The sequence below is a fragment of the Dama dama genome, chromosome X, assembly GCF_033118175.1.
Source record: "Dama dama isolate Ldn47 chromosome X, ASM3311817v1, whole genome shotgun sequence".
Lineage (NCBI taxonomy): Eukaryota > Metazoa > Chordata > Mammalia > Artiodactyla > Cervidae > Dama > Dama dama.
The window spans coordinates 143,116,392-143,144,249 of NC_083714.1; the positions used below are offsets into that span (position 1 = coordinate 143,116,392).

Consider the following 27,858-nt stretch of genomic DNA (forward strand, 5'->3'; position numbering starts at 1 on the left):
CTGACTGACTTCACTTTCACTTTCACTTACTTATACTGACACATAGTGTTCTAAGGAGAGCTAAGGATATTTACTTATTTACTCTGACACGTACTGTTCTAAGGAGAGCTGAGGAGAGCTAAGCAGAGATATGGAGTTATCCTTACATACTTACTTTCTTGGATATACTATGTGCTATGGAGACTTACCTACTTACTTAATTACTCTGACACATATAGCATTCTAAGTAGACCTAAGGTAGGCTAAGGAGACTTACTTGGTTACTTAGGTACTCTGACACATATAGTGTTCTAAGGAGTCCTACATACTCTGACACATAATGTGCTAAGGAGACTTAACTACTTACTTACTTACTCTGACCCATAGTGTGCTAAGGAGAGCTAAGCAGACTTACTTACTTACTCTTACACACAGAGTATTCTAATACAGCTAAGGAAACTTACTTACCTACCCTGACACATATAGTGTGCTAAAGAGACTGACTTAGTTACTTTCTCTGACACATAATAGTGTTTTAAGAAGAGCTAAGTACTCAGTTTCTCTGACACATATTGTAGGGTAAGGGAGTTAGAGAAGGCGAGGTTCAGAAAAAGGACGAGACCGGTACTTTACAGGAACAGATCACCTTTAATGAGGTGAGAAGGGGCAGCAGTCAGATTAGTGAGCTGCTGCACTAACCCAAGAAAAGAGTAAGTATATATAGGCATATATGCAGAAATCTACTGTCTTAAGGGGGCCTGTTCTTCCTCAAGGTCTTTCAGAGTAGTTATCTCTTAAATGGCTGGGGCAAGGAATTCTGGAGATCGGCCAGAGGCTGGACCTGCTGGGAGCTGGGCGTGATCAACCTTAATGTCCATTTTTTTCCCTTTGGGTGAGAGAGTTCTTTGTTTTGCATAGAATGGTGGGGAGGACCGGAGGGGAGTTTTAACTCCAGGCTATTTTGAGCCAGTAACTTTCCTTCACATATTGTGTGCTAAGGAGAGCTAAAGAGACTTATGTACTCTGAAACATCATGTTCTAAGGAGAGCTAAGGAGGATAAATGAGACTTAGTTACTTGGTTACTCTGACATATACATTGTGCTAAGGAGAGCTGAGAAGACTTACTTAGTTACTTATTCTGACAGGTATAGTGTTCTAAGGAGAGCTAAGGAGAATTACCTACTTACATATTTAATTACTCTGACACATATAGTGTTCTAAGTAGAGCTAAGGATACTTAAGGATATTTACCTTCTTACTTACTTACTCTGACACATACAATGTTCTAAAGTGAGCTAAGGAGAGTTACTTACTCTGACACATAGTGTTCTAAGAAGAGCTAACGAGACTTACTTGGTTACTTAATAGCTCAGACACATAATGTTCTAAGGAGAGCTAAGGAGACTTTCCTAGTTCCTTACACACTCTGACACATATAGTATTCTAAGAAGTAATAAGGAGACTTACTTAGTTGCTTACATATTTACTCTGACACAGTGTTATAAGGAGAGCTAAGGAGGGCTAAGGAGACTTACTTACTCTGAAACATATAGCGTGCTAAGGAGAGCTAAGCAGACTTAGTTACTTTCTCTGACACATACAGTATTCTAAGGAGAGCTTACTCTGACACATAGTGTACTAAGCAGAGCTAAAGAGACATACTTCCTTACTCTGACATGTATAGTGTTCTGAGGAGAGCTAAGGAGAATTCCTTATTTTCTTACTTACTCTGACACATACAAGGTTCTAGGCAGAGTGAAGGAGAGGTAAGGAGACTGACTTACTCTGACACACACAGTGTTCCAAGGAGAATTTACTCTGACACATAGTTTTCTAAGGAGAAATAAGGAGACTTACTTAGTTGGTTACTTATTTACTCTGATAACAATGTTCTAAGGAGGGCTATGGATATTTATTACTTACTCTGACACATAGTGTTCTAAGGAGAGCAAAGGATGGCTAAGGAGACTTACTTAGGTACTCTGACATGTATAGTGTTCTCAGGAGAAATAAGGAGACTTACCTACTTAAATAATTACTCTGACACATAGAATCTGCTAAGGAGATCTAAGGCAGCTAAGGACTCTGACCTACTTACTTACTTACTCTGACACATATAGTGTTCTAAGGAGAGCTAAGGAGACTTACTTACTTACACTGACACATATAGCATGCTAAAGAGAACTAAGCAGACTTACATACTTTCTCTGACACATACAGTATTCCAAGGAGAGCTATGGAGACTTACTTACTTACACTGACACATATAGCATGCTAAAGAGAACTAAGCAGACTTACATACTTTCTCTGACACATACAGTATTCCAAGGAGAGCTATGGAGACTTACTTACTGGACACATAGTGTTCTAAGCAGAGCTAAGGTGACATACTTCCTTACTCTTGACACATAGTGTTCTAAGGAGAGCTCGGGAGAACTAATCAGAGCTACAGAGTCATACTTACTTACTTCCTTGGACGCATGTGATAAGGAGACTTACCTACTTACTTACTTACTCTGATACATAGTGTTCTAAACAAAGCTAAGGAAAACTAAGGAGACTTACTAACTCTGACACAAATAGTGTTCCAAGGAGGGCTAAAAAGACTTACTTACTTACTGTGACATGTATAGTGTTCTAAGGAGAGCTAAGAGACTTAAGTTACTTACTTACTCTGACACATATAGTGTACTGAGGGGAGCTAAGAAGACCTAAGAGAGTTACTTACCTACTTACTCTGACAGGTACAGTGTTCTAAGGAGAGAGAAGGAGACTTACCTACTTACATACTTAATTACTCTGACACATATAGTGGCTTAAGGAGAGGTAAGGATAGTTATGGAGACTTACTTGCTTACTCTGACACAGTGTTGTAAGGAGAGCTAAGGAGGTCTAAGGAGACTTAGTTACTTAGGTACTCTGATACATATAGTATTCTCAGTAGAGCTAAGGAGAGCTAAGTGACATACTTAGTTACTTATTTACTCTTACACATATAGTGTTCTAAGGAGCCCTAAAGAGAGCTAAGAGAGTTACTTAGTTACTTACTCTGACACGCATAGTGTTTTAAGGAGAGCTAAGGATACTTACTCAGTTACTTACTTACTGTGACACATACAGTGTTCTAAACAGAGCTAAGGAGACATACTTCCTTACTCTGACATGTATAGTGTTCTGAGAAGAGCTAAGGAGAACTACTTAGTTTCTTACTTACTCTGACACATATAGTGTTCTAAGGAAAGTTAAGAACTTAGTTTCTCTGACACATATTGTGTGCTAAGGGGAGCTAAGGAGACTTCTTACTCTGACACATATTGTGTGCTAAGGAGAGGTAAGCAGACTTCCTTATTTACTTACTTGCTTATTCTGACACATAGTGTTCTTTTTTTTTTTTTTTTTTTAGTTGGAGGCTAATTACTTCACAACATTTCAGTGGGTTTTGTCGTACGTTGATATGAATCAGCCACAGAGTTACACGCATTCCCCATCCTGATCCCCCCTCCCACCTCCCTCTCCACCCGATTCCTCTGGGTCTTCCCAGTGCACCAGGCCCGAGCACTTGTCTCATGCATCCCACCTGGGCTGGTGATCTGTTTCACCATAGATAATATACATGCTGTTCTTTCGAAACATCCCACCCTCACCTTCAGGAGAACTAAGGAGAGCAAAGCAGAGTTACAGAGACTTACTTACTTACACTGACACATAATGTGCTAAGGAGACTTACCTACTACTTACTTACTCTGACTCTTATAATGTTCTAAGGAGAGCTAAGGAGACTCACTTACAGACTCTGACACATAGTGTTCTAAGTAGAGCCAAGGAGACTTAGTTACTCTGACACATAGGCTTCAAAGGAGACCTAGTTACTCTGACACATAATGTGTTAAGGAGAGCTAAGCAGACTGACTTACTTTCTGACACAGAGTATTCTAATAGAGCTAAGGAGACTACTTACTTTGACACATAGTGTTCTAAGGAAAGCTAAGGAGACTTAGTTACTTACTTACTCTGACACATATAGTGTTCTAAAGAGAGCTAAGGAGAGTTTCCATAATCTAGTGTTCTGATTGCCTCTCTGCAGTAGCACAAGTTGATTTCAAATACTTTTTATTTCTCCTCCAATTTAATTCAATTGAACCCCAATTTACTAATAAGTACTTTATTTTCTTGACAGTGCTTTATTTATTCAAGAGTCTGTACCAGTTGACATGCCTGCCAACAATATTTTGTGTAGATTTTTTGTTGATGGCCATTCTTACCCCTTTGAGGTGGTATCTCATTAGTTTTGATTTGCATTTCTTTTCCTGTGATGTTGCACAGGTTTCAGAAGCAGACATAAAAGGTAAAATCATAACCAGGAGCAGCCAACTTCCAAACCAAAACCAAGATCTAGAAACACCTGCACACACTGCAGGCAACCCATACACCCAGCCATATTTGATTTAATAGCCTATATAAAAATGAAGTCCAATCAAATCCTTAGCATTTTTGAAGTAACACATCAAACTGCACTACTGTGGAAAACTTCTTTGTAGTGGAAAGAGTTTAGAAATATAGGATAGCATTCAATTCACTTTATTGTACCTGTTGGAATGGAAGATTGGCAGTTTTATAAAAATTTGGAAACTTCACACTTTTCCTACCATAGAGTAGCCCAAATTGCAATGATTTGGAGAGTGACATAGATCACAAACTGTATCATAGTCTCTTACCGAAACTGCTTCTCCATGCAGACAGTATTACCTCACATGTGTCTATGGCTTCATAATGTAAGTTATTTCCTCATATATGATTCCTCATATATTGTGGTATTGTATTTACTACAATGATCCTACTCAGGCAATATTCACCTCATTTACAACATACAGAAACTTATAAACAGAGATACTCCTTGACTTTCTCAAAATCATCCTGTGAGAAGAGCTCGTATTCCATATCACACTTCATGGTACCTGCTTGAGAGGGACTAGCATGGTCTCACTAGGTTTAGTCAAAACTAGAAAAAAATCTTTAAGCAGAGAATATGTTAGCAGCAATGTCAAAACCTGAGGACCTCACAGTATAGCCAATTGATTTTTGACCAGGTGCTAAGATACTGCAATGGAGGAAAGAATTGTCTTTTGTGCTTTAGCAACTGGATATCCATAAATAAAAGGATAAAGTCAGATCCCTATTTCTCACCATACATAGAACTTATTTTAAAATGGCTCACAGATATATATGTAAGAGATAAAACTTGCAGAAGAAAACAGAGTCATACATCCTCACAACCTTGGATTAGGTTTGTTAGCTATGATACCAAAAACACAAGTGACAATAAAGCAATTAGATGTCATCAAAATTAAAAACTTTTGTGCTTCCAATGTCACCATCAAGAAAACGAAAAGACAGCCTACAGAATGGGAGAAAACATTTGCTAATCACATAGCTAATAAGGGACTGTGTACCCAAAATATATAAAGAAATCCTAGAATTTAACTATATAAGGTAAATGGCCCAATTACAAAAAGAACAAAAGATCTGAATAGTCGTCTCTGAATTAGGTACACAAATGTTCCATAAGCACATGAAAAGATGCTCAACATCTTTAGCCATCAGGGAATGCAACTCAAAACCACAATAAGATGCTACTCCACACCCACTATGATGAATAAAACAGAAAAGACAGACAGTGTCAAGTGTTGACAAGGATGTTGAGAAATTGGAAGCCTCACATACTTGTTCTTGGAATCTAAAATGATGCGGCCCCTTTGGAAACCAGTTTGGCAGTTCTTCAAAAAGTTAAACAGAGTTGACGTGTGACCCAGCAATTCTTCTATACTCAAGAAGAATGAATACATATGTGCACACAGAAATTTATACATGAATGTTCATAGTGATACTGTTTCTCAGTAACCAAAAAATAGAAGCAACCCAAATGTCCATCTACTAGAGGATGGATAAACAAAATGTGGTGTATTACTTCTGTAATAATATTTGGCATAAAAAGGAATAAAGTACTGACACATGGTATGACACAGAGCAATCTTGAAAACATTATACTAAGTGAAATCAGCCAGACCAAAAAGGATCATATATTGTTTGATTCCACTTATATGAAATGTAGAGAACAGGCAAATGCATAAAGAGACAGATCATAGACTAGTGGTTACCTATGCCCTCAAATAGGGTAGGTAGTCAGAATATGGAGTTACTGCAAATGGGTATGGAATTCTTCAGGGGGTGTGGAAATTTTTCTAAAATTAAATTGTGATGATGATTCTAAAACTCTGAGTACACTCAAACCCACAAACTGAACACTTTAAATGGGTGATTTTTATGATATACAAAGAATATTTCAATAAGCCTATAAGGAAAATAAATACCCTCCCTGCTAAAAAGAATCATGAAGACATACTTCTGTGTCTACACAGTCTTAGGAAATCAGCACGTTCAATACCTGCATATTACCTACTTGCGGTATATCAGGATACCTACTTGCCTGATTACATGTTACCTTGTCTCTTGTTGGAAGGTCATTTGCACTATCTAGTCATTGGCCAAATAGTTTTTGAATGCCTATTCTGTGTCAAATATGGCTCCAGGTGCCTGGAATAGATACCTCATGTCATACAACACCCAAAGATCCCTATAAGGAGCTTGCCTCCAGTCAGATTTACCTTGATTGTATGTTCATGTTCAAATACAGCTTAGCTCTTAGGGGTCATGCCAGGAGATATTTTTCAAGTGTAAGGTGCTATTTTCCACAAATTTCACTTTCTCCATCATAATGGATCCATGGTTTCAATAGACTGCCATCCTTTTCATAGTTCGGTTGTCGTCAGTTATTAAATTCAGTGTGAAGTCAAAAGGAATGAGAAGAACTCCTGACCCCACTTCCAGTTTATCTCATTCATAGAGATGGAAATTACTCTAGTTAAATAAAGTATGCCCAATCAAAAGGGCTACATGTCTGGGCCCTGTCTCCTCCCTGAGTTATACTGGAATCATCAATTGTCTATTGGCATTCTTTATAACAACAGCACAGCCACTTCTCCTGTGCTGTGTTAAAATCATAAAATTCAGGCCTGTCCTATCTCCATCTCCCACAGCTGTGGTTTTTGGGTCTCTATGAATAACATTTCAGAATCATCATGAGGTGGAGGACACAGCATGTGCACAGTATTTCCCAAGCCCAGTTGCCAAGAATGAGCTAATGTTAACCCTTCTTGCATACAGTGAGTCTTACAAACTTCAAATGCAAGCCATTCGACAATGATCGACCTTACCAGCAGAATGGCAGGCTTTCATGGTAGATCCCCAGACTTCCAGAGATAACATTTAAAATTATGTCATAAGATTAATTTTAACCATCCTTTTCCTTTTTGATGTTTTCATAGTGACTAAACACAAAGTTTGCATCTGTATATAAAAGACAAGTTAAATAAACGTGATGCCACCTTGCTAGCTTGCTTTTGGAAAATGTGTCCAAAAGATATTGATCATAATCTATCTTCCATAAAAGAAGAGGTTTAGTTTAACTTTTGTTTAGTAGCCTCAAATTGCACTTCCCTTCAAAATATAAAAACAGGAATTGCAAATATCACTTTTCAATTAATTGGTAATAGCTACATACATGGTGTGTTAAGAATGATCTTGAGGTTGATCATGGCTTAGCAAAAAGAGATGGCTATCATTGGATAATAAATGTTTTCCAAGGATTGAAGGTAGGGAGTAGACATGTAAGTCTCATATTTGCCATCCCTGCATAATTGGAAGAAGAGTTAACATTGAAAACATCTTTTTATCACAGATTTAGAGAACAAACTAGTAGTTACCAGTGGAGAGAGGGAAGACGTAGTAGGGGATTAAGAGGTATAAACTGTGAAAGTGTGTTACTCACCCGTGTCGGACTCTTTGTGACCCTGTAGACTATAGCTGCCAGGCTCTTCTGTTCATGGTATTCTCCAGGCAACAATACTGGAGTGGGTAGCCATTTCCTTCTCCAGGGGATCTTCCCAACCCAGGAGGTATAAACTACTATGTATAAAATAGATAAGCTACAAAGATATATTGTATAACACAGGGAATATAGCCAGTATTTAATAATAACTAGACATGGAGTATAACGTTTCAAAATTGTGACTCACTATATTGTATGCCTAACTTATATATGATTGTACAGTAACTTTTCCTCAAAAAATTTTTAAGTGAAGTATCTTTTCAGCAATTAATAGAAGTTTACTAGTCTACATCTTAAAAGGGAGCATTTAATGGAAAAGAGACACTAAATTAATGCTCACCATTTTATCTATCCCATAGGTCAATGCATCACGTCAAGAAGCCAAATTGATGGAGGAATGTGATCTTCTTATTGAGATCATTCAGCAAAGACGACAAATCATTGGAACCAAGATCAAAGAAGGAAAGGTACGATTTCTAGGGCAGAAGGTTTCAAATTCTCTACCTGGAGAAAATATACTCCCATGCAAGCCAATAGCTTAAGAAATACTAAATGCCTCCTTTTTTTTTTTTTTTTTTAATTTTTTTATTAGTTGGAGGCTAATTACTTCACAACATTTCAGTGGGTTTTGTCATACATTGATATGAATCAGCCATAGATTTACACGTATTCCCCATCCCGATCCCCCCTCCCACCTCCCTCTCCACCCGATTCCTCTGGGTCTTCCCAGTGCACCAGGCCCGAGCACTTGTCTCATGCATCCCACCTGGGTTGGCGATCTGTTTCACCATAGATAGTATACATGCTGTTCTTTTGAAATATCCCACCCTCACATTCTCCCACAGAGTTCAAAAGTCTGTTCTGTATTTCTGTGTCTCTTTTTCTATTTTGCATATAGGGTTATCGTTAGCATCTTTCTAAATTCCATATATATGTGTTAGTATGCTGTAATGTTCTTTATCTGTCTACGGCCATACCACCCTGAACGCGCCCGATCTCGTCTGAATGCCTCCTTTTTCTGTATTTTCTGTGGTTGTACTCTTTAAGTCTTTAGGATGTAGGTCAAAGCCCCTTCGTGGGCCAATTTTTGCTCCATCCTTTCTTTGTGTGATGGTCTCCTGAACACACCTGCAACAATTTATTTCAAAATGTTGATAATTCTAGAATCACTTTATTCTATTTTTACAGTAGTCATATTTGCATTGATGAATTTTTGATCCACTTTATCCCATTTCTCTGCCACCCTCAAGACAATTTTGTAAATATTTAAAAATAAAAAAATTTGGTCACGATCAAATCAATTCTTGAATTTCTCTTATTAGTGCTCATAACTATAAGGAAATATGTAAAATTAAATCCAATCAGCAAGAATTAAGTAGTATATAGAGATTACAAAAGCAAATGTCTATGTTCTTTGGTTTTCTACAAAATTTGAAAGACACTTCTCATTGTATAATGTTTTAGACTGCTTTGTCTATGTAGAATGAAAAACATTTACACATGTACATTGTGATGATCACAAAAGTTAAGGTCAAATCAAATAGGTCCTGAAGTTGTGGATTATCAAATTAATATAAAATTATTCCCTGACTTGAAGAGATAGTTTGGCATGGACATATACAGCCTGCTATATTTAAAATGGATAACCAACAAGGACCTACTGTACAGCACAGGGAACTCTGCCCAATGTCATATGGCAGCCTGGATGGGAGGGGAGTTTTGGGGAGAATCGATACATGTATATGTATGGCTGAGTGCCTTTGCTGTTCAACTCAAATTATCACAACATTGTTGATCGGCTGTACTCCTATACAAAATGACAAGTTTTTTTTAAAAAATTATTCCCTGGCCAAGAATGGACTCAGATGTGTTAAACAATTACTTACCCCACGTAGAAATTATATTGTCAGTCTGAAATCTGTACTGGATCTGTGTCCTCTTCCATCATCAGGCACCATGTGTATATTTCCTAATACCTGACATCTTCCAGGTTCTCAGACACATGAGAGCCTGAAAACAACTGTAATTAATTATTAATATGCATATGGAAGGCAGTTTGTTTGCCATTACATGGTCATGTGCGGGGATCAGCTCTCAATACACATTACTTCCTTATTGCTGCTCAAACAAATTACCACAAACTTAGTGGCTTAACACAACACAGATTTATTATCTGACCTTCTAAAGGTCAGAAGTCTAAAACCAGTCACAACTGTGCTCCTGTCAATATTTCAGCAGTGCTGTTTCTTTCTGAAGGTGTACAGCGGAATTCATTTCTTTTCTGGCTTATAGGAGCCACCCGCATTCCTTGGCTGGTGGTTTCTTCATCACATCACTCTGAGCATTACTTCCCGCCTCAGATCTCTTTTCTCTGGCACAGACTCTCCCGGTTCTCTCTCATCAGGACCCTTATAATTACATTGGGATCACCCAGATAATCCAGGAAAATATTCCCTCAGCTCCAGATTCTGAATTTAGTCACATCTGCCAAGACTCCTGTGTAAAGGAACATGTAAGGTCACATTTTTTTTTTAACTCCTGGGATTAGGATGTGGGCATCTTTGGGGGGCCTTATTCAGCCTGCAATGACTCCACCACAACCTCCTGGCCAGCAGGTCCTCGTTTCTCTTACTTACCTCCGCAGCATGAGGGTTACTCTCATAAACTAGATTAAAGTAGCGAAAGGGTGTCCCCAGTTCCAGCCATGATGATACGTGGGCTTCATGCTCTGGTGTACCCACTCTGCCCTGAATAATGTGTCTGTGATCCAGAACATAGTAAAAGAGAAAAGCAAAGATATACACAGCTGGGCCCCAAACGAGATAAGGCTTCTCAGCTCACTGAAAGGGACTGACAAAAGTTTCTTGCCAGCCTCCACCTTGGGTCAGAGCTTTTGGCAAACTTCAGGCCTGGGGGTCTGGAGCAACTCAGTTGGGTTGGAGCCTGGCTTTGCACTTACTGTTTCTGATACCTACACAAAATGCAAGAGCCTCAGCAATGCAGAGATAATACAAGATTCCTGCATGAGGACCCCAAGGATGAGGTGAGGGCAACTGTAAGACAGACAGGCTAGGCTAAGCAAGGTGAGTGAGGGAGGAAAAAAACTTATGAATGACTGCTGCCCTTTGAAAACTGAAATGCAAACCACAATTCCAAAGCATATAAAGACATCTTGAATTTCTAAAACACCCCCAACAAAATCAACGAAGACATTTTCTCACCTCAGATGAAAGGAATTTGGTGGGAAAATATTTAGATGTTCAAAGAGATCCACAGAGGAATAACTTCTATCTTAGAAGAGCAAAAAGTTGTGAAACCACAAAAAGGAGGATAGGAAATAAGAAAAAATAGATATAAAAACAACAAATTAGAAGTTTTGGAGGAGAAAATGTCTACACTGAAGTTGCAAAGAAAACTCAGCTGGAAGGCAGTTTTGGAAGCTGAGTTTCAGCCTCCACAGGGCAAGACTCTACACATAAGAATAGGTAACTTGATCTGTACTTCACACTACATACAAAAATTAAATATACATGGGTGATATACTTAAATGTAAAAACTATGAAGACTCTACAAGAGAAAACAGGAGGAAATCTTGGTGACCTTGGGTTGGCCCAAGATTATATACAATGGCAAAAACATAAAAGAAATATTTACAAACTAAAGAGATAATTATACATTTTATATTATCAAAAGTAAAAACTTCTCAAGGCACTCTTAAGTGAGTGTAAAGACAAACCACACATTAGGAAAAACTATTTATAAATGACTTATTTAACCAAGTACATGTATCCGGAATATATAACAAATTTTCAAAACTCATGATTAAGGAAATAGATAACCCCTTCACCACAATGGATAAAAGATTTGAATAACTACTTTACCAAAGAAGGTATCAGGATGGCAAATAAGCACATGAAAAGATGATCAAAATCATTAAGTCATTAAGGAAATGCAAAGTAAAACCTCAGTGAGATACAACTACTTACCTCTTAGGATGGTTGAATTAAAAAGATGGACTATGCCAAGTGCTGGTAAGAATGTGGATTAACTAACTCACACATGGTTCTAAGAATGGAAACCGTATTTTAGAAAACAGTTTAACAGTTTCTTCAGTAGTTAAATATACACATACCCTTTCATCCAGCCATTTTAGGTGTTTACCAAGAAAAATGAAAGTGGATGTTTATATAGATTTGGACATGAATTTTCATGGTAATATTAAGGGTAATGACTTCCCAGGTGGCACTAGCGGTGAAGAATTCAACTGCCAATGTAGGAGATGTAGGAGATCCCTTGTTTAGGAAGATTCCCTAGAGAAGGAACTGGCAACCAACCCCAGCATTCTTGCCTGGGAAATCCCATGGACAGAGGAGCCCAGTGGGCTACAGTTCATGGGGTTGCAAAAGAGTCAAACGCAACTTAATGACTAAACAACAACAATAGCCCTTGACTGCAAATGACCCAAAGGCTATCAATAGATGAATACAGAAATGATTAGTGGCATTTCCATATAATGCTATTCAGCAAGGAAGCCCATGTGACAACATGAGTGAAAAAAGCCAGACAGAAAATAGTATATACTGCATGAGTATATTCATACAGAATTCCAGAAACAACTCTTTCTAATTAGCTACAGTGGCAGAAAACAAATCAGTGAATGCTGAAGGATGAGTGACAGAGGGGTGGGCAGGATAAATGACAAAGGGGCAGGAAGAGAATTGGGGGTATGATACATACATGTATATATATGTGTATACACATATACATATATGATACACATATATACACGTGTGTGTATATATACATGTATGTATATATACATGTATACATATATGTGTATATATGTGTGTGTGTATATATATATATATATATATTCATTACCTTGAAAATAGGGACTCTCTCATGGACAGCAAGGAGATCAAAGCAGTCAATTCTAAAGGAAATCAGTCCTGAATATTCATTGGAAGGACTGATGCTGAAGCACCAATACTTTGGCCACCTGATGTGAAGAACTGACTCATTGGAAAAGACCTTGATGCTGGGAAAGATTGAGGGCAGGAGGAGAAGGGGGTGACAGAGGATGAGATAGTTGGATGGCATCACTCATGACTCGATGGACATGAGTTTGAGCAAGCTCTTGGAGCTGGTGATGGACTGGGAGGCCTGGTGTGCTGCAGTCCATGGGGTTGCAAAGAGTTGGACACAACTGAGTGACTGAACTGAACTTGTGTATTTATACCATGGAACAGTCTTCAGAAATTAAAAGCAATGAACTGGGGTGATACATATTTATATGGACGAGTCACAGAAAGAGAAGCAAGGTTTATAATGATTCATAGAGAATAAGAAATATTATATACAGTTTGAGGAACTACAAAAAATTGCATACACTATTGAGGCAAACATACATTAGCATGCTTGGGAGTCATCAGAAGTGTGTTTTCCTCTAGAGAGAGACATGAATGGAATTAGGGAGGGACATTCAAGGGCTTCAATGTCGTCAATAATATTTTACTGCCTTCTGAAAAATCCTATGCTAATATGATGAAAACACTGACATTTGCTAACGCTGGTGCTGTGTATGGCAACATTGGTCATGACTTGAAAAACTGTACTTTTGAGGTGTATCCCTTCTTAAAAATGCATGTTTTCCCAGGGACGTGATCTCAGAAGAAGGATGAGGGCCCAGTTCAGCTCTCCATTGAGTTACTACCTTGGCACATGACCAAGGACTGCTGCTGCTGCTACTGCTAAGTCACTTCAGTCATGTCCGAAGGACTAGTTCATCCCTAACCTGGGAATTTACAGTGACTAAGTCCCTGGCCAGGGAATTGGGTGTCAGAGAGACATTTTAAAGAAAAGAAGAGCATGCATGCCAACTCCCTGCCCAGCATCTCCAAGTATGGGCTTGGGGCCCAGTGAGGGTGTCCAGGGTGGTAACTGGGAAGTCTGATGACATGCAATCCAAAGAAGCGCTTGAACCAGCACTTAAAAGTGGGGAGCTGAAAGCAGAATCATGGAGCCCACAAAGGTTAATCTGACCCACCTCTTGGCTTTGCCTCTGTATTTAGTGCCAATCATAACGCCCTAGACCCAGAGAAAACAAACTCACTGCGTATCCTCCAACTACGGTGGGCAGGGGGTGGGGAAGGCTGCCAATCAGATGATGCTGTTACCCATTAGTACAGACTGGTAATTCCTTCCCTCAGACCACTGCGCCTTCTTTGAAATAATAGCTCAACAGCCTTTATATTTGGACTGACTGAAGGTATCTATGCCACAACTAGATACATCAACATGACTTACAATGATTATATCAATTCTCAAACTCTGAGACTCCCCAAGAAAGAGCTGGCTTATTTCTTCAGCAGTAGGGGATAAATTTCACATCCACACATCAACACACGGAAAGCTGACAGCAGACTCCAGGTTAAGCAAACAATGTACTTATGTTCAGACACATATCCGAGAAAGCTGCAGCTAAAAACAAAAGGGGGTCCCTTCTCGTCACTACTTTTATGTGCTCTGAGTCTCCAAAGTTGCTGGTAATTACCCTGGAGTCCATGTCAGGGCTTTTGTATAGCCTTATAAAAATGCTCAGTATAGTCCTTATTGTCAGTTCAGATACTTCTGTTAATTGAGGATCAATGGTTTGAACCAAACAATTTTGGGGTGAGAACCCATGTAGATAATAAAAGCACTTAAAAAACACTTAAAGAAAAATAAAGGGCCACTTTTAAAAGCATTTGTAAGGTAAAATAAACAGCAAGTAAATTGATATAAATACGCTTATGTCCCCAATAAAAGGAGATTCCAACAAAGAAAGTATTTCCATGATGACTGTGGAAGTGAACTCCACAAATTACAACATTCAGTCACACTTCCCCAAGGGAAAAAGAATACTGCCAACTTGGAAAAAAAAATTAAGTAATATATTTTAAAAGGTGTTTTCTAATGAAGGCATTTGTAGTTTGCTAAATACTCAGTGTCTGATCCTGAAGTGTGGTACCATGTAGGACAGTGTTTCATATAATGTGATCTAAATCATGGCCATCTGATTAGAATCATTTAGGTCAGCAAACTTTGTAAAGGGCCAGGTATAATAAATATTTTCAGTTGTGACTTAAAGACTGTCATTACTGCTCACCACTGCCCAATGGTATAGTGTGAAAGCAGCCATAAATGATTCATAAACACATGCATGTGGCCCTGTGCTGATAAAACTTTATTTACACAAACAGGTTTTGTGCTGGATATGGTCCATAGACCATAGTTTGTGAACTAACTTAGGAAAGTGGTTTTCTTTCTTTTTTACTGAAACCCACAGTAAAAAAAATGCATCAAACCCAGCACTGACACACAGACACATAGAGAAGTAAGTTTTACAAAACCCAACTTACCCTTTCTACAAGGAATGCACTCTGCTACTGTCTTTTCTCCTCTCCTCTTTCATTTAGTTTTTTAAAATGCTAATCCCATCCATTCTGGTGATTCATCACCTACAGATCAAAAAATATCCATTGCTTGTTAAAATGCAGATTCCCACAGCCTGCCAATTACAACCCCTCACCTAGGATTTTGAAGTGTTGGCCCAGACATTTACAGGTTTTCTTTAAGAGATCCCCAACTGATTCTTGTGCACACCAGGCTTATAAAGCTCCAGTCTGGTCTATCAGATGGAATTCTACACAGAAGTAAAATTAAAATTAAACCAAGTTGTCTTCTGTAAAACATTTGTATATTTTCTAAGGTGGCTCTCATTTTGGCTTGAATTCAACTTATGCATGATTTAGGACTTTTTTTTCCTTTTCTTCTTATGTCACTTTGAATTTCCAGCATCATGACAGAATTTTGTGTGTTTTTTATTTTAAAGAAGAAAGTGGTCAAGCATTTTTCCATTTGTAATCTGTGTGATCACTACAACGTATACTGAAAAGGACATGAAGTTATTCAAAAGGAATACTTGGACCTTATTTGTTTTGTTGCTGTTAGAATTATACTAAATATCTTCAGTTCTGCCATGTAACTTGTGATTAGGTATTCCTTCCTCTGACAATTTCTTCTGGATGTGTTCCAACATCTTGAATTGGACTCGATACCTTTCTGAGCTTTACCTCTGGATATAATGCTGTTAGAAGCTAAATTCTATTTGGTGTACAATAAGTGTCATTTTATTCAACTAACAAACACAGTTAATTGGCAGTGATGGTCACTGTAATTATATCTAATGTGGTAAATCTTTTACCGGGCTTAAGATAACATACTCTATGCTCCAGAGTTTTGACACTTCATTTCTCTAACCCTTGACTTTCAAGAATCTCACTCTTGCCTGCAATCTTGTGGCTGCCGCCTCACAGTTCAGCATTCATTTCCTTTGTCTGCTCTGGTACAACAGAGCTGAAATTGGACAGTCCTCAGAGACCTCGAGTTCTGACATCTCCTTCCTTCCTTTACTTCGATTAGACTTGCACAGGGATGATAATGATGACTTGGAGAAAGGAGGAATTTCTTGGAGTTAGCAGGAATTCTGGAGGGAACCTGAGCCAGCCTTGTCTGCAAGACAGATGAACTGGCCTCCTCCCTACCCTTTCACCCCAGGCTGTTTTCCATTCCGGAATGATCAGAAAGCCGGCCAAGACCTGTCCCAGGCTGTGTAGATTTGAGCTGGGATGGAGGGGGCGGGGGCGGTGCGCACAGGGTGCACTGCTGTTCCAATTAGCACTCTCATTTTCCCCTGGCTTCTGGCCAGAGGGCTTCATCTCCCAGCACACTGCAAACACCAGAGTGACCGGTCAAGTGGGTTACCATGGACTTATCACAGCCTGCCCTAAGGTGATGGTCAGTTATGTTTGAGGGTCGTTTTCAAGCAAGACGGAATCAGAAGTTGGAATGGAGGTTGGAACCAAATGAGCATTTTTATCCGGACTGGGAACTGCTTATCAAAATAGTTTTAGTTATCAAGCAAGCACAAAGTGCCTGGAAATGACGTTCCCGGTGAGGGGAAATGGTCCAGCTGTGCTTTTTTTGGCTTTCTCTCATCTGTGGAACAGGAAAAATATTAATCAATGGAAAAAATGCTCCCTTTCTGTTAATTTAACACATGAGTTTGTGATAGTGTGGGAAATAGTACTATCTAATGTGTTTACATCACCATTCTCTTACATGGATGGCAAAGAACTTTTGATTTGACTTAAGCCACACGTTTTGCACCTACAGTGATGTTTTATGTTTTCATTGGCTGAAAAAAATACGATAGAGAAAGTTCCAGGGTTCCCTGTGATCTTACAGTCATTGTGTTAGAATGGCTGAGGGAAGAGGCCCAGTGACCCTCTAACTCACACTGGGCAACACCTTTTTTCCCCATCAACAGGGAAGCAATTCGCAATTCAGGGCTTCCTCCTGAAACAAATTAGTGACACTTCTCCAAGAAGATAAAGAATAGCTCAAACAAGAGTGCCATGACTGGGGTTCGCAGCTTTCTCTGCCTCCTGTTTGAACTTTTAGTGAAGGATGACTTGCACACAACTGAACTAGCACACTGCGAGGGTCCAGCACAATGCATTTTCACTAAGCAAGCCTACCCGGGTAACCAACCATCTCCGTGCCTCTTTTGTTCCAGGTGATGAGGCTTCGCAAACTGGCTCAGCAGATTGCAAACTGCAAACAGTGCATCGAGCGGTCGGCATCACTCATCTCCCAAGCAGAACACTCTCTGAAGGAGAATGATCACGCGCGTTTCCTACAGACCGCTAAGAATATCACTGAGAGGTGAGTGCAGGGGCTGCTGGGAAATTCTCAGCGCCTGGGCTCCCGTGTCTGGGCCGTGATTGGTTGGCCTTGCCCTGCCTTGCTTTTGTTTGCATTTTCAAGGCTGGGTACCAGAGAGAATAGAGGCTTTGAGTTGCTTTGTTCCAGCTCAAAATGCTTCCCTTTGACCTGTCAAAGCCTTTTCAGTATCAGCCGGGAGTTCAAGGCCTTTGAAACAAGAGTCTGCCAGTTAGAAAGAATAAAATCTGCCTCCTTTTACTGGGGAAGAAAGCTTATGATGGCACAAAACTGCATTTACTGTGACTCTCAAACCTGATCTTATCATATACTTAATAATGAAGAATCAAAATGAAGACCAAAACATAAAAGGGAATCTTTTCTTCCATCTCAAGGCTTATCTAGTTTTAAAAACCACCCAGGTGTTGTTCTCTGTGAGTCCTGTTTTTATTTGGTTGAGAAGCTTTGCCTCTCCTCAAAGGTCAAGACCAACTCATGTGGGAGAGAGAGGACCCAACTGTCAACTTCATACCTCCTTCTTTGAAAATCATCTTTATTCTATGGTGGGGGACATAAACATTACATGATTTGAAGGGACAGCTCAGCAGTGAAACTGACAGGGGTCACTGCGCCTTCAGTGCACATACTTGATAGGCATAAAATTACTCGCCTTCACTGATGCAAACAACTATAGCAATTCTTAGGGAGCCCAAGAAAAGCACCTCCCGCCACCTAAATGCATGACATCTCCAGCCAATGCCATTGACATTGACTTTTCATTCAGTGGAATTTTCAGAGTCAACTCACCTTTATCCAAAGCAATAATTGAAGCCTATCCCTGGAAGACCACAGACAGCTCCTTCTTCCTGACCTTTATCCAGAAGCAGGGCTCTGCAAACTCTGCTTATAAAGGACCAGAGAGTAAATATGTTCGGCTGTGAAGGTTATCTAGTCCCCATGACAACTACTCAACTCAGCCATGATAGGTCTCCAGCAGCCTAGTATAGATGCAAATGAATGGGCAACAGTGTGTTCCAATAAGACCACTGGCAAAAACAGGTGGCAGGTCAGATCTGGCCCTTGGCCAGGGCTTCCCAGGTGGCGCTTAGTGGTAAAGAACCCACCCACCAATGCAGGAAGCATGGGTTTGATCGCTGGGTTGGGAAGATCCCTTGGAGGAGGGCATGGTAACTCAATCCAGTATTCTTGCCTGGAAAATCCCATGGACAGAAGAGCCTGGTAGACTATATTCCATGGGGTTGCAGAGAGTTAGACACAACTGAAGTGACTTAGCACACACACTGGACTTTGCCAGCCCTTGGCCTAGGGCAAAAAAATACTTACCATCTTCTGACCTGAATTTCTTCAGGGAAAGAGAAAGAAAACTACAGCTTATCGAGGGCTTGCTTATATTGCACACTGTGCTGATTCTCAAAATACCACACAGAGGTCAGCAGTGGTATTTCCGCTTCCAGTATCCCTTCAATGGAAGGAGGGTATAGTCTCTTTATGGCTCTAGTCTAGTATCCAGCCAGTTTCTTTGTGTTCTTTCTTCTTTTTGAGATTTCCTCTGCGACTGGTTAGATACTTATCTCTGCCAATGAACATGGATAACAGCTGGTTATCATCCCTTTTATATCCTTAAGATGATCTACTCCCTCCTCCAAAGGCAGCCAGCTTCTTTCCTCAGGACTCGTCAGTTCCAAGTGTTTAATTGTCTCCACTGCTCTCATCTGGACTGCTTCCAGGTGCCTGAAACATTCATGTTAAAGTTAAAAAACTGCAAATAGCACTAATACTCCAGTGCACCCAGGACACTCAAGTAGACAGCATTTACACTTACATCATGGTTTCCAACTGGGATCCACTAGTACTTTTCTCCAGCTATAAATTGTGCAATGTCCAGATGAAATGGCTAGTATGAGTTGAATTTCTCAGCACTTCTTAAAAGTCTGAGCCAGTCTAACATGGATAAATTCTCACCTAGCAGGAGAGAGAACATGTCCCTATAACAGTTAAGATTGAATGTTCTGGAAGAAGATCTGCATTTGAAGTCTAACACAAGAGCATGGATGCCCACATGGCATCTCCCTTTGACCCAGCAGGTCATACCTGGACCCATTCAACTCTACCTCTCACAGGCCCATCTCGTCAAGAATAGAATCGTGACACATTGCTCTTTCCACAAATGAATTTTACCATATATAGGGTTCACCAGAAAGTTCCTGTGGCTTATTCCATAACAACTTATGGAAACACCTGAATGAACTTATTGATCAATCCAATACTCTATTCTCAAGCCTCACTAATACATAATTTTTGGTGTGATTGTATGTGCACTTTGCTAACATGATGTTAAATAAGCAGAACTCTTCACTAAATCCATAAGAAACTTGGCATAGTACTTATGAAAAGTTTAAACTTCCATCAAGTTTGAAAGCATATTACCTGTAAAAATTTGCTAGGAGCCCTAGTCGCTCTGTTTCTTCATCCCATCTCTGTCTGTCTCTATTTGTCAATCCTCTTGGTCAATTCTTGAGCCCTTTGCCTTTTCCAGCAACCAGAATGTGGTAAAAGGGCGATGACCTTGAACTTGTAATTTGGAAACCTGGGTTCAAATCCTAGCACTGTCACCTTTTAACTGTGATTCTTTGGGTTTGTCCAAGAGCTATTTTTGACTCAGAAAACTAGGCTCCTAATAGCTACCTCTCTCTACAGTTGTGATAACATTGCTGGCCACTCCTATAAACATGTCTTTGGTGTTGTAGATACTCCACAATGTTCCTTGGATTTGTGTTTTCATATTACTTAACATTCTTCTCTAAAACGTGACTTCACAGCTCTGTTCCTGTCTGTCTGCCTTGGGCTTTGGTATCTGTGTACTTGTAAACCATCTTTACTCTTCTAGTCAAGGGTAGAATGACCACAGGAAACTTAATACTGCAGGCCTTCCTCAAGTTAGAATTGGATGCAATTTTTCTGCATCCTTACATCACTTAAAGTACATATGTTTGCCTACAAGCTGAATCAGACTGCAGAAAGATTTTTCAATTCAGAAACATGAAAGAAAAAAAAACCCAAGAGGAGAGAGAGCCTCGAGTTTTACATTGTAAGAGATGCATATGCTTTAGAATCAAGCCCTTGGCTCTATGCTAATTGCTCAGGAGTAGTGCCAACTCACTGAAAAAGGCCCTGATGCTGGGAAAGATTGAGGGCAGGAGGAGAAGGGGGTGGCAGAAGATGAAATGGTTGGATGGTATCATCAACTCAATAGACATAAGTTTGAGCAAACTCTGGGAGTTTGCTCTGAAGGACAGGGAACCTTGGAATGCTGCAGCCCATGAGGTTACAAAGAGTCAGACATGACTAAGCAACTGAACAACAGTAGTGACAGCTGGCATTTGGGGCTGCTCCCTGATACTTACAGTTTCCTTATGTGCTCCCAGTGGGCAAGACCCCCAGTCATCTTGTTTTCACCATGAAGGCCCCATGACACAGCAAGCTGCCTGATCTGAATGAATGCATGAAGACATCTATAAAACAGGGTGATTATTCATTCCTACCTAATACAGTTCCTGTAGGGATAAAATGAAATAATTTAACAAAGATATTAACTGAGATCCTGTCTCAAGGTAAATGCGCAACAAATGCTAATTTCTCTCCTTCCCACTCACTAAATGGATCCAAATGGATTGTATAATGGACTATATTCTCAAGCCTTGCTAATATATCATTCTTGGAGTGGTTTTTTGTATACTTTTCTAAAATTATGTTAAATAAGCAAAATTCTTTACTCAATCTAAGCCTAGGAAAGTTGGTGTACTACTTATGAGACATCTAAAATTAAAATCGCATTTAGCAGCAAATTATCTGTATCAAGGGGCTTCCCTGGTGGCTCAGCAGTAAAGAATATGCCTGCAAGGCAGGAGATGCAGGAGCCAAGGGTTCGATCCCTGGGTCGGGAAGATCCCCTTGAGAAGGGAATGACAACCCACTCCATTATTCTTGCCTGGAGAATCCCATGGACAGAGGAGCCAGGCTGACTTCCATCCCTAGGAGGGACTTAGATTCTATCAGATGAAGTCTTTGTCCCACACTACAGTGGGGCAATTCAAGGATCCAAAAGACTTCCCCAGAATACAAAACCGAGAATGCCAGTCATCCACTGGAAAGATGTCATTTCATCATAAGAATCAGAGTGCATCTGATGAGTGATTTTTGAGATGTGTTCTACTGGGTGTTAATTGGTCTGAAAACAACAAGGCTCCAGAGTCAAACGCATTTGGTAAATCCTGAGTTGATGAAAGTAAGCCACATTTTGTTACTATGAGACCTCACCAGGTTTTCCCATGGTGATGTGCATCATAGCCCACCGACCTGTGAGGGACCCATTTCAATTCCATTGTCAGGGGTCAGGCATGTGGGCAATATTAAGGGAGCAGGGTAGAGAACCTTCCCCATTGACTGTTTGGCAGAAATGTTGTAAGCACTGTAGCTCTAGACATGTATTCCTTCCACAACACTGGCCCCAAGTGGCTCCTAGCAACTGAGTGTCATGGAGATTAGGGGCATCGAAGTCAAAATACAAAGAGGAGGTAGGGACTTCCTTGATGGCCCAGTCGCTAAGACTCTGTGTTCTCAATGCAGGGGGCCCAGGTTCAATCCCTGGTCAGGGAACAAGATCCCACATGCTGCAACTAAGACTTGGTGCAGCCAAATGAGTTAATTTTAAAAAAATAGGAAGAGGAAGTAATGTGCATCCCACCCTATGAGGCATCAAGGTAGGATGCAATACCCTTATTTCCTCCAGCATGGTAAGAGCTTGACACACACATACCTATAAGCATGTGCACACATATTCCCATACAGAGAAAGAGAGAGAGAGAGAGAGAGAGAGAGAGAGAGAGATGACTAAAAGCACAGAACTGAGAAAGTAGTATAGTCTGAGGGCCCTGGTGGATTTGGGCAATTTATCTGAAAGGCCAAAAGATGGGCAACAAGGATTTGGGGAATAAAAACATGGCCTAAAATGTTGAATTTGGCAGATCTCCACTCCCCTGTCACTCCAGATAAGAATTTGAAATTGTAGCCAAAGATAAATATCTTTCCTTCCATCAAAAAAAAAAAAAAATGTGTAGGTGTTAAAAGCTGCAGTCATCTCCCAAGAGTCTTTTTGTCAGTCTTTGCCCCCAAGGCTTAGGAACTTTCATTCTTTTTGTTCCCACTCTATCAAATCTCCACCATCAAGATGGCATGCATTGGGCTTCCCTGGTGGCTCAATGGTAAAGAATCTGCCTGCCAATGAAGGAGACACAAGTTCGATCCCTGGTCTGGAAATAGCCCACAGGCCATGGGGCAACTAAACCTGTGCTCCACAACTACTCAGCCTGTGCCTAGAGCCTGCGAACTGCAACTACTGAAGACTGCACGCCCTATAGCCCATGCTCTGCTATACAGCCCATGCTCCCCAACAAGAGAAGCCACTGCAGTGAGAAGCCTGTGCACTGCAACAGAGAATAGCCCCTGCTCGCCACAGCTAGAGAAAAGCCCACATAGCAACAAAGACCCAGCACAGCCAAAAAATAAATAGAATTATTTTTTAAAAAGGATGGCAGGCATTGTCAACAATGTCCCTCACTAAAGCATGGTTTAGTTGATTATTTCTGGACAACAGAACCAGGAGAAACTTGGCAATGAAATCTATTTTGGATGAACGTGAACAGAAGCTGGTGCCATAGGACAGGGGAAGTACCAGCTCGAGATTATTTGTTCAGAGCATTTGAGATCCTCTAACTTGGTGCGCACAAGGTCTGTGCCACATGGGAAGAGCAGAGAAGCACAACAGAAAGTTCAGTGCTTGCTTCATAATAGCTTGGCACACTTCTCCCTGTTGGACATCATAAAATAGAAATAACTGGGGTTTCACTTTGAAATTTTTATTTGGGGAGTTCAAATGGCACTGCAGCATTTCTTTGTACTTTTCTGCATGGATGCAAATATTTGGGGCTCTTCAGTAAATGACATAATTGGAGGGCTTACTCAATATTCATTGACTAGTTGTTGACTAATCCTAAGATCTGAGTTTGAAGGAGTTTTGTGATAATAGGTCATAAGGAAAGCATTTCTTAAGTTCAGTTTGACCATGTGTGAAAATTGCCTAGCAACCATTCCTTTATCCATGAGTCTGAATTAGCTCTTGTCATAATAATTAGTCTTGTTCTCTTTAGTACAATAATTAGCTAATAAAATCACACAACTCTGCTATCTACTGTTTCTTGGTGAAAAGCTAGAGTGGTGAATTTAGATTCTCCATCTTCATTCAAACACTTGAAACTTTTCTTTCCAGGGTTTAGGCCTCTTCAAACTTTCATCTGTGGACCTCAGTACCATTCCAGTTATGACACTGTTGATTGTCCTCTCTACTTCCCTCCCTCTGTAGCATTGAATATGTGCCAGAAGTACAATTATAGAAACTTTATTTCTAAGGATTTCAAGCATTTTACAGGACTTTTTCTTAATCAAGGTAAATTTTGCATAACATAAAATTAACCATTTTAAAGTGAACAGTTTATTAGCCTTCAGTACATTCACAACAGTGTACAATTGCTGCCTCTATCAAGTTCCAAATGATTTTCCTCACCCCAAAAGAAAACCCCACACCCATTATGTAATCACTACCTACTGTCCCCTTGCCCCCAACCCCTGGCAACCACCAGTTTACTTTCTATCTCAACAGAGTTGCCTGCTATGAACATTTCATGTAACTGCATCATACAAGATGTGGCCTTTTGTCTCTGGCTTCTTTCACTTAGCATAATTCTTTCAAGGCTCGTCCACGTCATAGCATCTAACAGTATCTCATTCCCTTTTATGACTAAATAACATTCCATTGTATAGACATGCCCACAGATGTAATTTTTATAACCAAGATATGTTTCTTTATAAAATCCAAAACTTTAAGAGCCATTAAGAGATGTAAGAAGAGATCTACCTCATAGAGTAACCTGGCTGAAATTTTTCTAGGCTAAATGGAAGAGTACAGACCTAGAATTCTCTTCCTGGCTGCTGCCAGCTAGCTTTATGGCCTTGTATACATGAGCGTAAGTGCCCTTAATTAGAAAATAAGTAACTAGGTAAAGGTTGTTTCTTTGCTCAAAATTTCCTAGCATGCTACACATAATAGGCCCTTGGTGGTGTTTGTTTAATGTCCTGAAATACCAGAATCAACAAGATTATGAGTCTAGCATAGTTTGATGCACTCAGAAGTGGTTTACATCATCCCATAATTTTCTTGTTCTTAGAAGGATCACTTGTATTCTTTAATGAGTCAAAATGGTCTGCTATTGATAACTTTTCCAATCAATGTGACAGTCCATTGCAGGAGATTGATACATACCAATAGCTTGCTTTATAGAGTATACATGAGAAGTCTAACTAGCAACCCTAATGAAGAAGAGAAACGGTGGATCCATCAGTGAAATGTGTGAGAAAGCTCATACATATTTTCTACGGCATCTGCTGGGAATATGGTACAAGAAAATGAGGACAGGGAGAATGAAAACGAGCCAGACCAAAACTCCATTTTTAATGTTTATTTTAGAGAGAGGCTAGTCATTGATTAAACTAATCCAATATCTGGGAACATTCTTTTTTAATCTTCACTTTGCCTTTTATGCAGCTTGAAATTTGGGAGGCTCCTCTTTGAAGTAGAGCAGGGTCGGGTCTGAAAGGAACAAACAGTTTCCCAGACAGATGTGTGAAGAAATGCCTGGGGCCGTGTGCTTCTTGCTCGGGTTAGATGTGCGGGGGCCAGGCAGTTACATACACAGCAATGTGAAATATGAATATTCTTTCGCCTCCATGGGGAATTTTTTTCCGATAGTAAAAAGGAAGGGAGGAAGCCATTCTGCTGTTTTCCCACGTCCTCTGCCTTCTCTTGAAGCTTGTGCTCATTTGCATGTGTTGCTGCTTGTGCCATTCCGAGATTCTTTTTAAGGCTCATGTATAAAAACGGCACTGGTTTTTGTGGGGGTTTTTTTTGACATTTAAAAAAAATTATTTTTAATTGAAGTACAGCAGATTTATAATGTTGTATTTATTTCTGTTGTACAGCAAAATGACTCAGTTACATATGTATATATTTTTTCATATTCTCTTCCATTATGGTTTATCACACAGTATTGAATATTCTACAATTCCCTGTGCTATACAGTAGGACCCTGTCATTTATCCATCCTATATATGAGCTTACATCAATAACACTATTTTTAAATGATATTTCTTTTCCTTTTATTTTTTCATTCCTATGCAATGATGGTAAAAGCCGGCTTGACATTTCTAAAAAATTGTTTTGTTTCAATTACAGAGTCTCCATGGCAACAGCATCATCCCAGGTCCTCATTCCTGAAATCAACCTCAATGACACATTTGACACCTTCGCCTTAGATTTTTCCCGAGAGAAGAAATTGCTAGAATGTCTGGATTACCTTACAGGTATTGTCTTTGGTGTCTTCTTTAATACCAGGTACATTCAATGATACAAAACTTTGCCACTAGATGAGTTTCCTAAAACCAGAGGTGTGGACTTCTGGTGAGGAATGAAGTCTAATATTCCTGTAAAAAATGTTTGATATTCCTTTTTTTTTTTCTAAGCAAAATCATACAGCCCAAGATTCATTGGGGACAGAGGCAAAAAGACAATCTAGGTCACTAAAAGCACACTTACCACCATTTTTTCTCAGAATATGGCTACCACACATGATACTTCTGTCAACCAGTACAGGGTTAGCGTGGCTGTTTTCCATTTCATGTCCACAAGGCAGATGACTCTCACAGTACCTTGGCCGAGAAAAACGTGGCAGCTAACTCTGATGGGGTATCTACCCTGCTCCACCTCTTGGTGTTTAACCTTCACAACATCGAATTGAGGTCAGGAGGTATTATAATCCTCATTTTGCAAACAGTAGAGGTCATGCATCTTGCTGGAGGTCAGATGAGCTAGGGAGAGGCAGAATTGGGATATACCTCAGGTCTGTACACACTCCAACGACCTCCGCCTCTTTCTACTAAAAGACTGGATTTCATCTCGGCAAAGGTCACCATAGCAAATGTCCCCCAGATCACAGTAGGATTCCTGGTGCCATGTTTCAGTTCTATGGTTTCTGGCAGGCTTTTTCTTGGGGGTCAAGCTTAAAAAACAAAATCAGCCATAATACAAGAAAACCTTAGGCTACTCCTAGTCCTAACCATGCTCCCAGATTTTTCTTTGTTGTCAACCCCTGGGCTTCCCAGGTAGCTCAGTGTAAAGATACCACCTGCCAATTCAGGAGACTCGGGTTCAATCCCTGGGTTGGGATGGTCCCCTGGAGAAGGAAATGGCAACCCACTCCAGTATCTTTGCCTGGAGAATCCATGGACAGAGGAGCCTGGTGGGCTATAATCCATGGGATCACAAAAGAGTTGGACATGACTGAGCAATTATACAACTAAGGCAAAAACAGACATGATAGAATGTGGACTGAGTAGACAACTTTATCTGTGTTGTCCAAGGCTGCAGATGCCTGTGACTTCAGAGAAGCTCTATGTACACAGTGAAGCCAGGTGTGCACTGAACTTAGGATCTACCACCTTCAAGAGACCGCATCCTTAACTGAGCACAACATCAGTGTCTCCACTCTCATCGCGTATGTGTGTGTGAGAGCGAGAGAGAGTGTGCGTGCACATACATGCAGCTGGGAAAAGGGAAGCAGGAGAGAGGGAGCATTGGGTAATGGGTATTTTTCTAGTCTATGGTTAGAAAGCAGACTTGTATATTAAAGGGTGCTGTACCCAGAAGACCAATTTTTTCCTTACCTGGACCCAAGGTGTTATTTTTCAGCCTTTGTGCATCTGCAAGGGAGGCAAGTCACTCCAGAAACATCTTATCGTAGGGAATTCTTTCAAACCATATAATTCCTAGGAAGAAGGGAAGAAAGTGACTCAGAAAGCATGTCCAGTAAGGAATCAAACTTGATTTCAGCCACTCATGGATATAACTCTGAGATTATCTAAACTAACACTATTCCATAGAATTTTCTAAGATGGTATGAACAGTCTCTATCCATACTGTCCAGTCAAGTACCTGCTAGCCACATAGGGTTATTGAAAATTTGACATGTGCTGAGTTTTT

At 40.0% G+C, this 27,858-nt stretch overlaps 1 protein-coding gene across 4 annotated transcripts in view; it reads left to right on the forward strand.

Annotated features, from left to right (window-relative positions):
• The window catches only part of MID1 (midline 1), a 394,448-nt gene that overhangs the window by 339,891 nt on the left and 26,699 nt on the right, over positions 1 to 27,858 (forward strand). For all 4 annotated transcript variants that reach the window (XM_061137897.1, XM_061137899.1, XM_061137896.1 and 1 more), the window contains exons 4-6: positions 8,285 to 8,392; positions 17,545 to 17,693; positions 26,056 to 26,183. In XM_061137897.1, the coding sequence (XP_060993880.1) occupies positions 8,285 to 8,392; positions 17,545 to 17,693; positions 26,056 to 26,183 (385 nt within the window). The remainder of the gene's footprint in view (positions 1 to 8,284; positions 8,393 to 17,544; positions 17,694 to 26,055; positions 26,184 to 27,858) is intronic.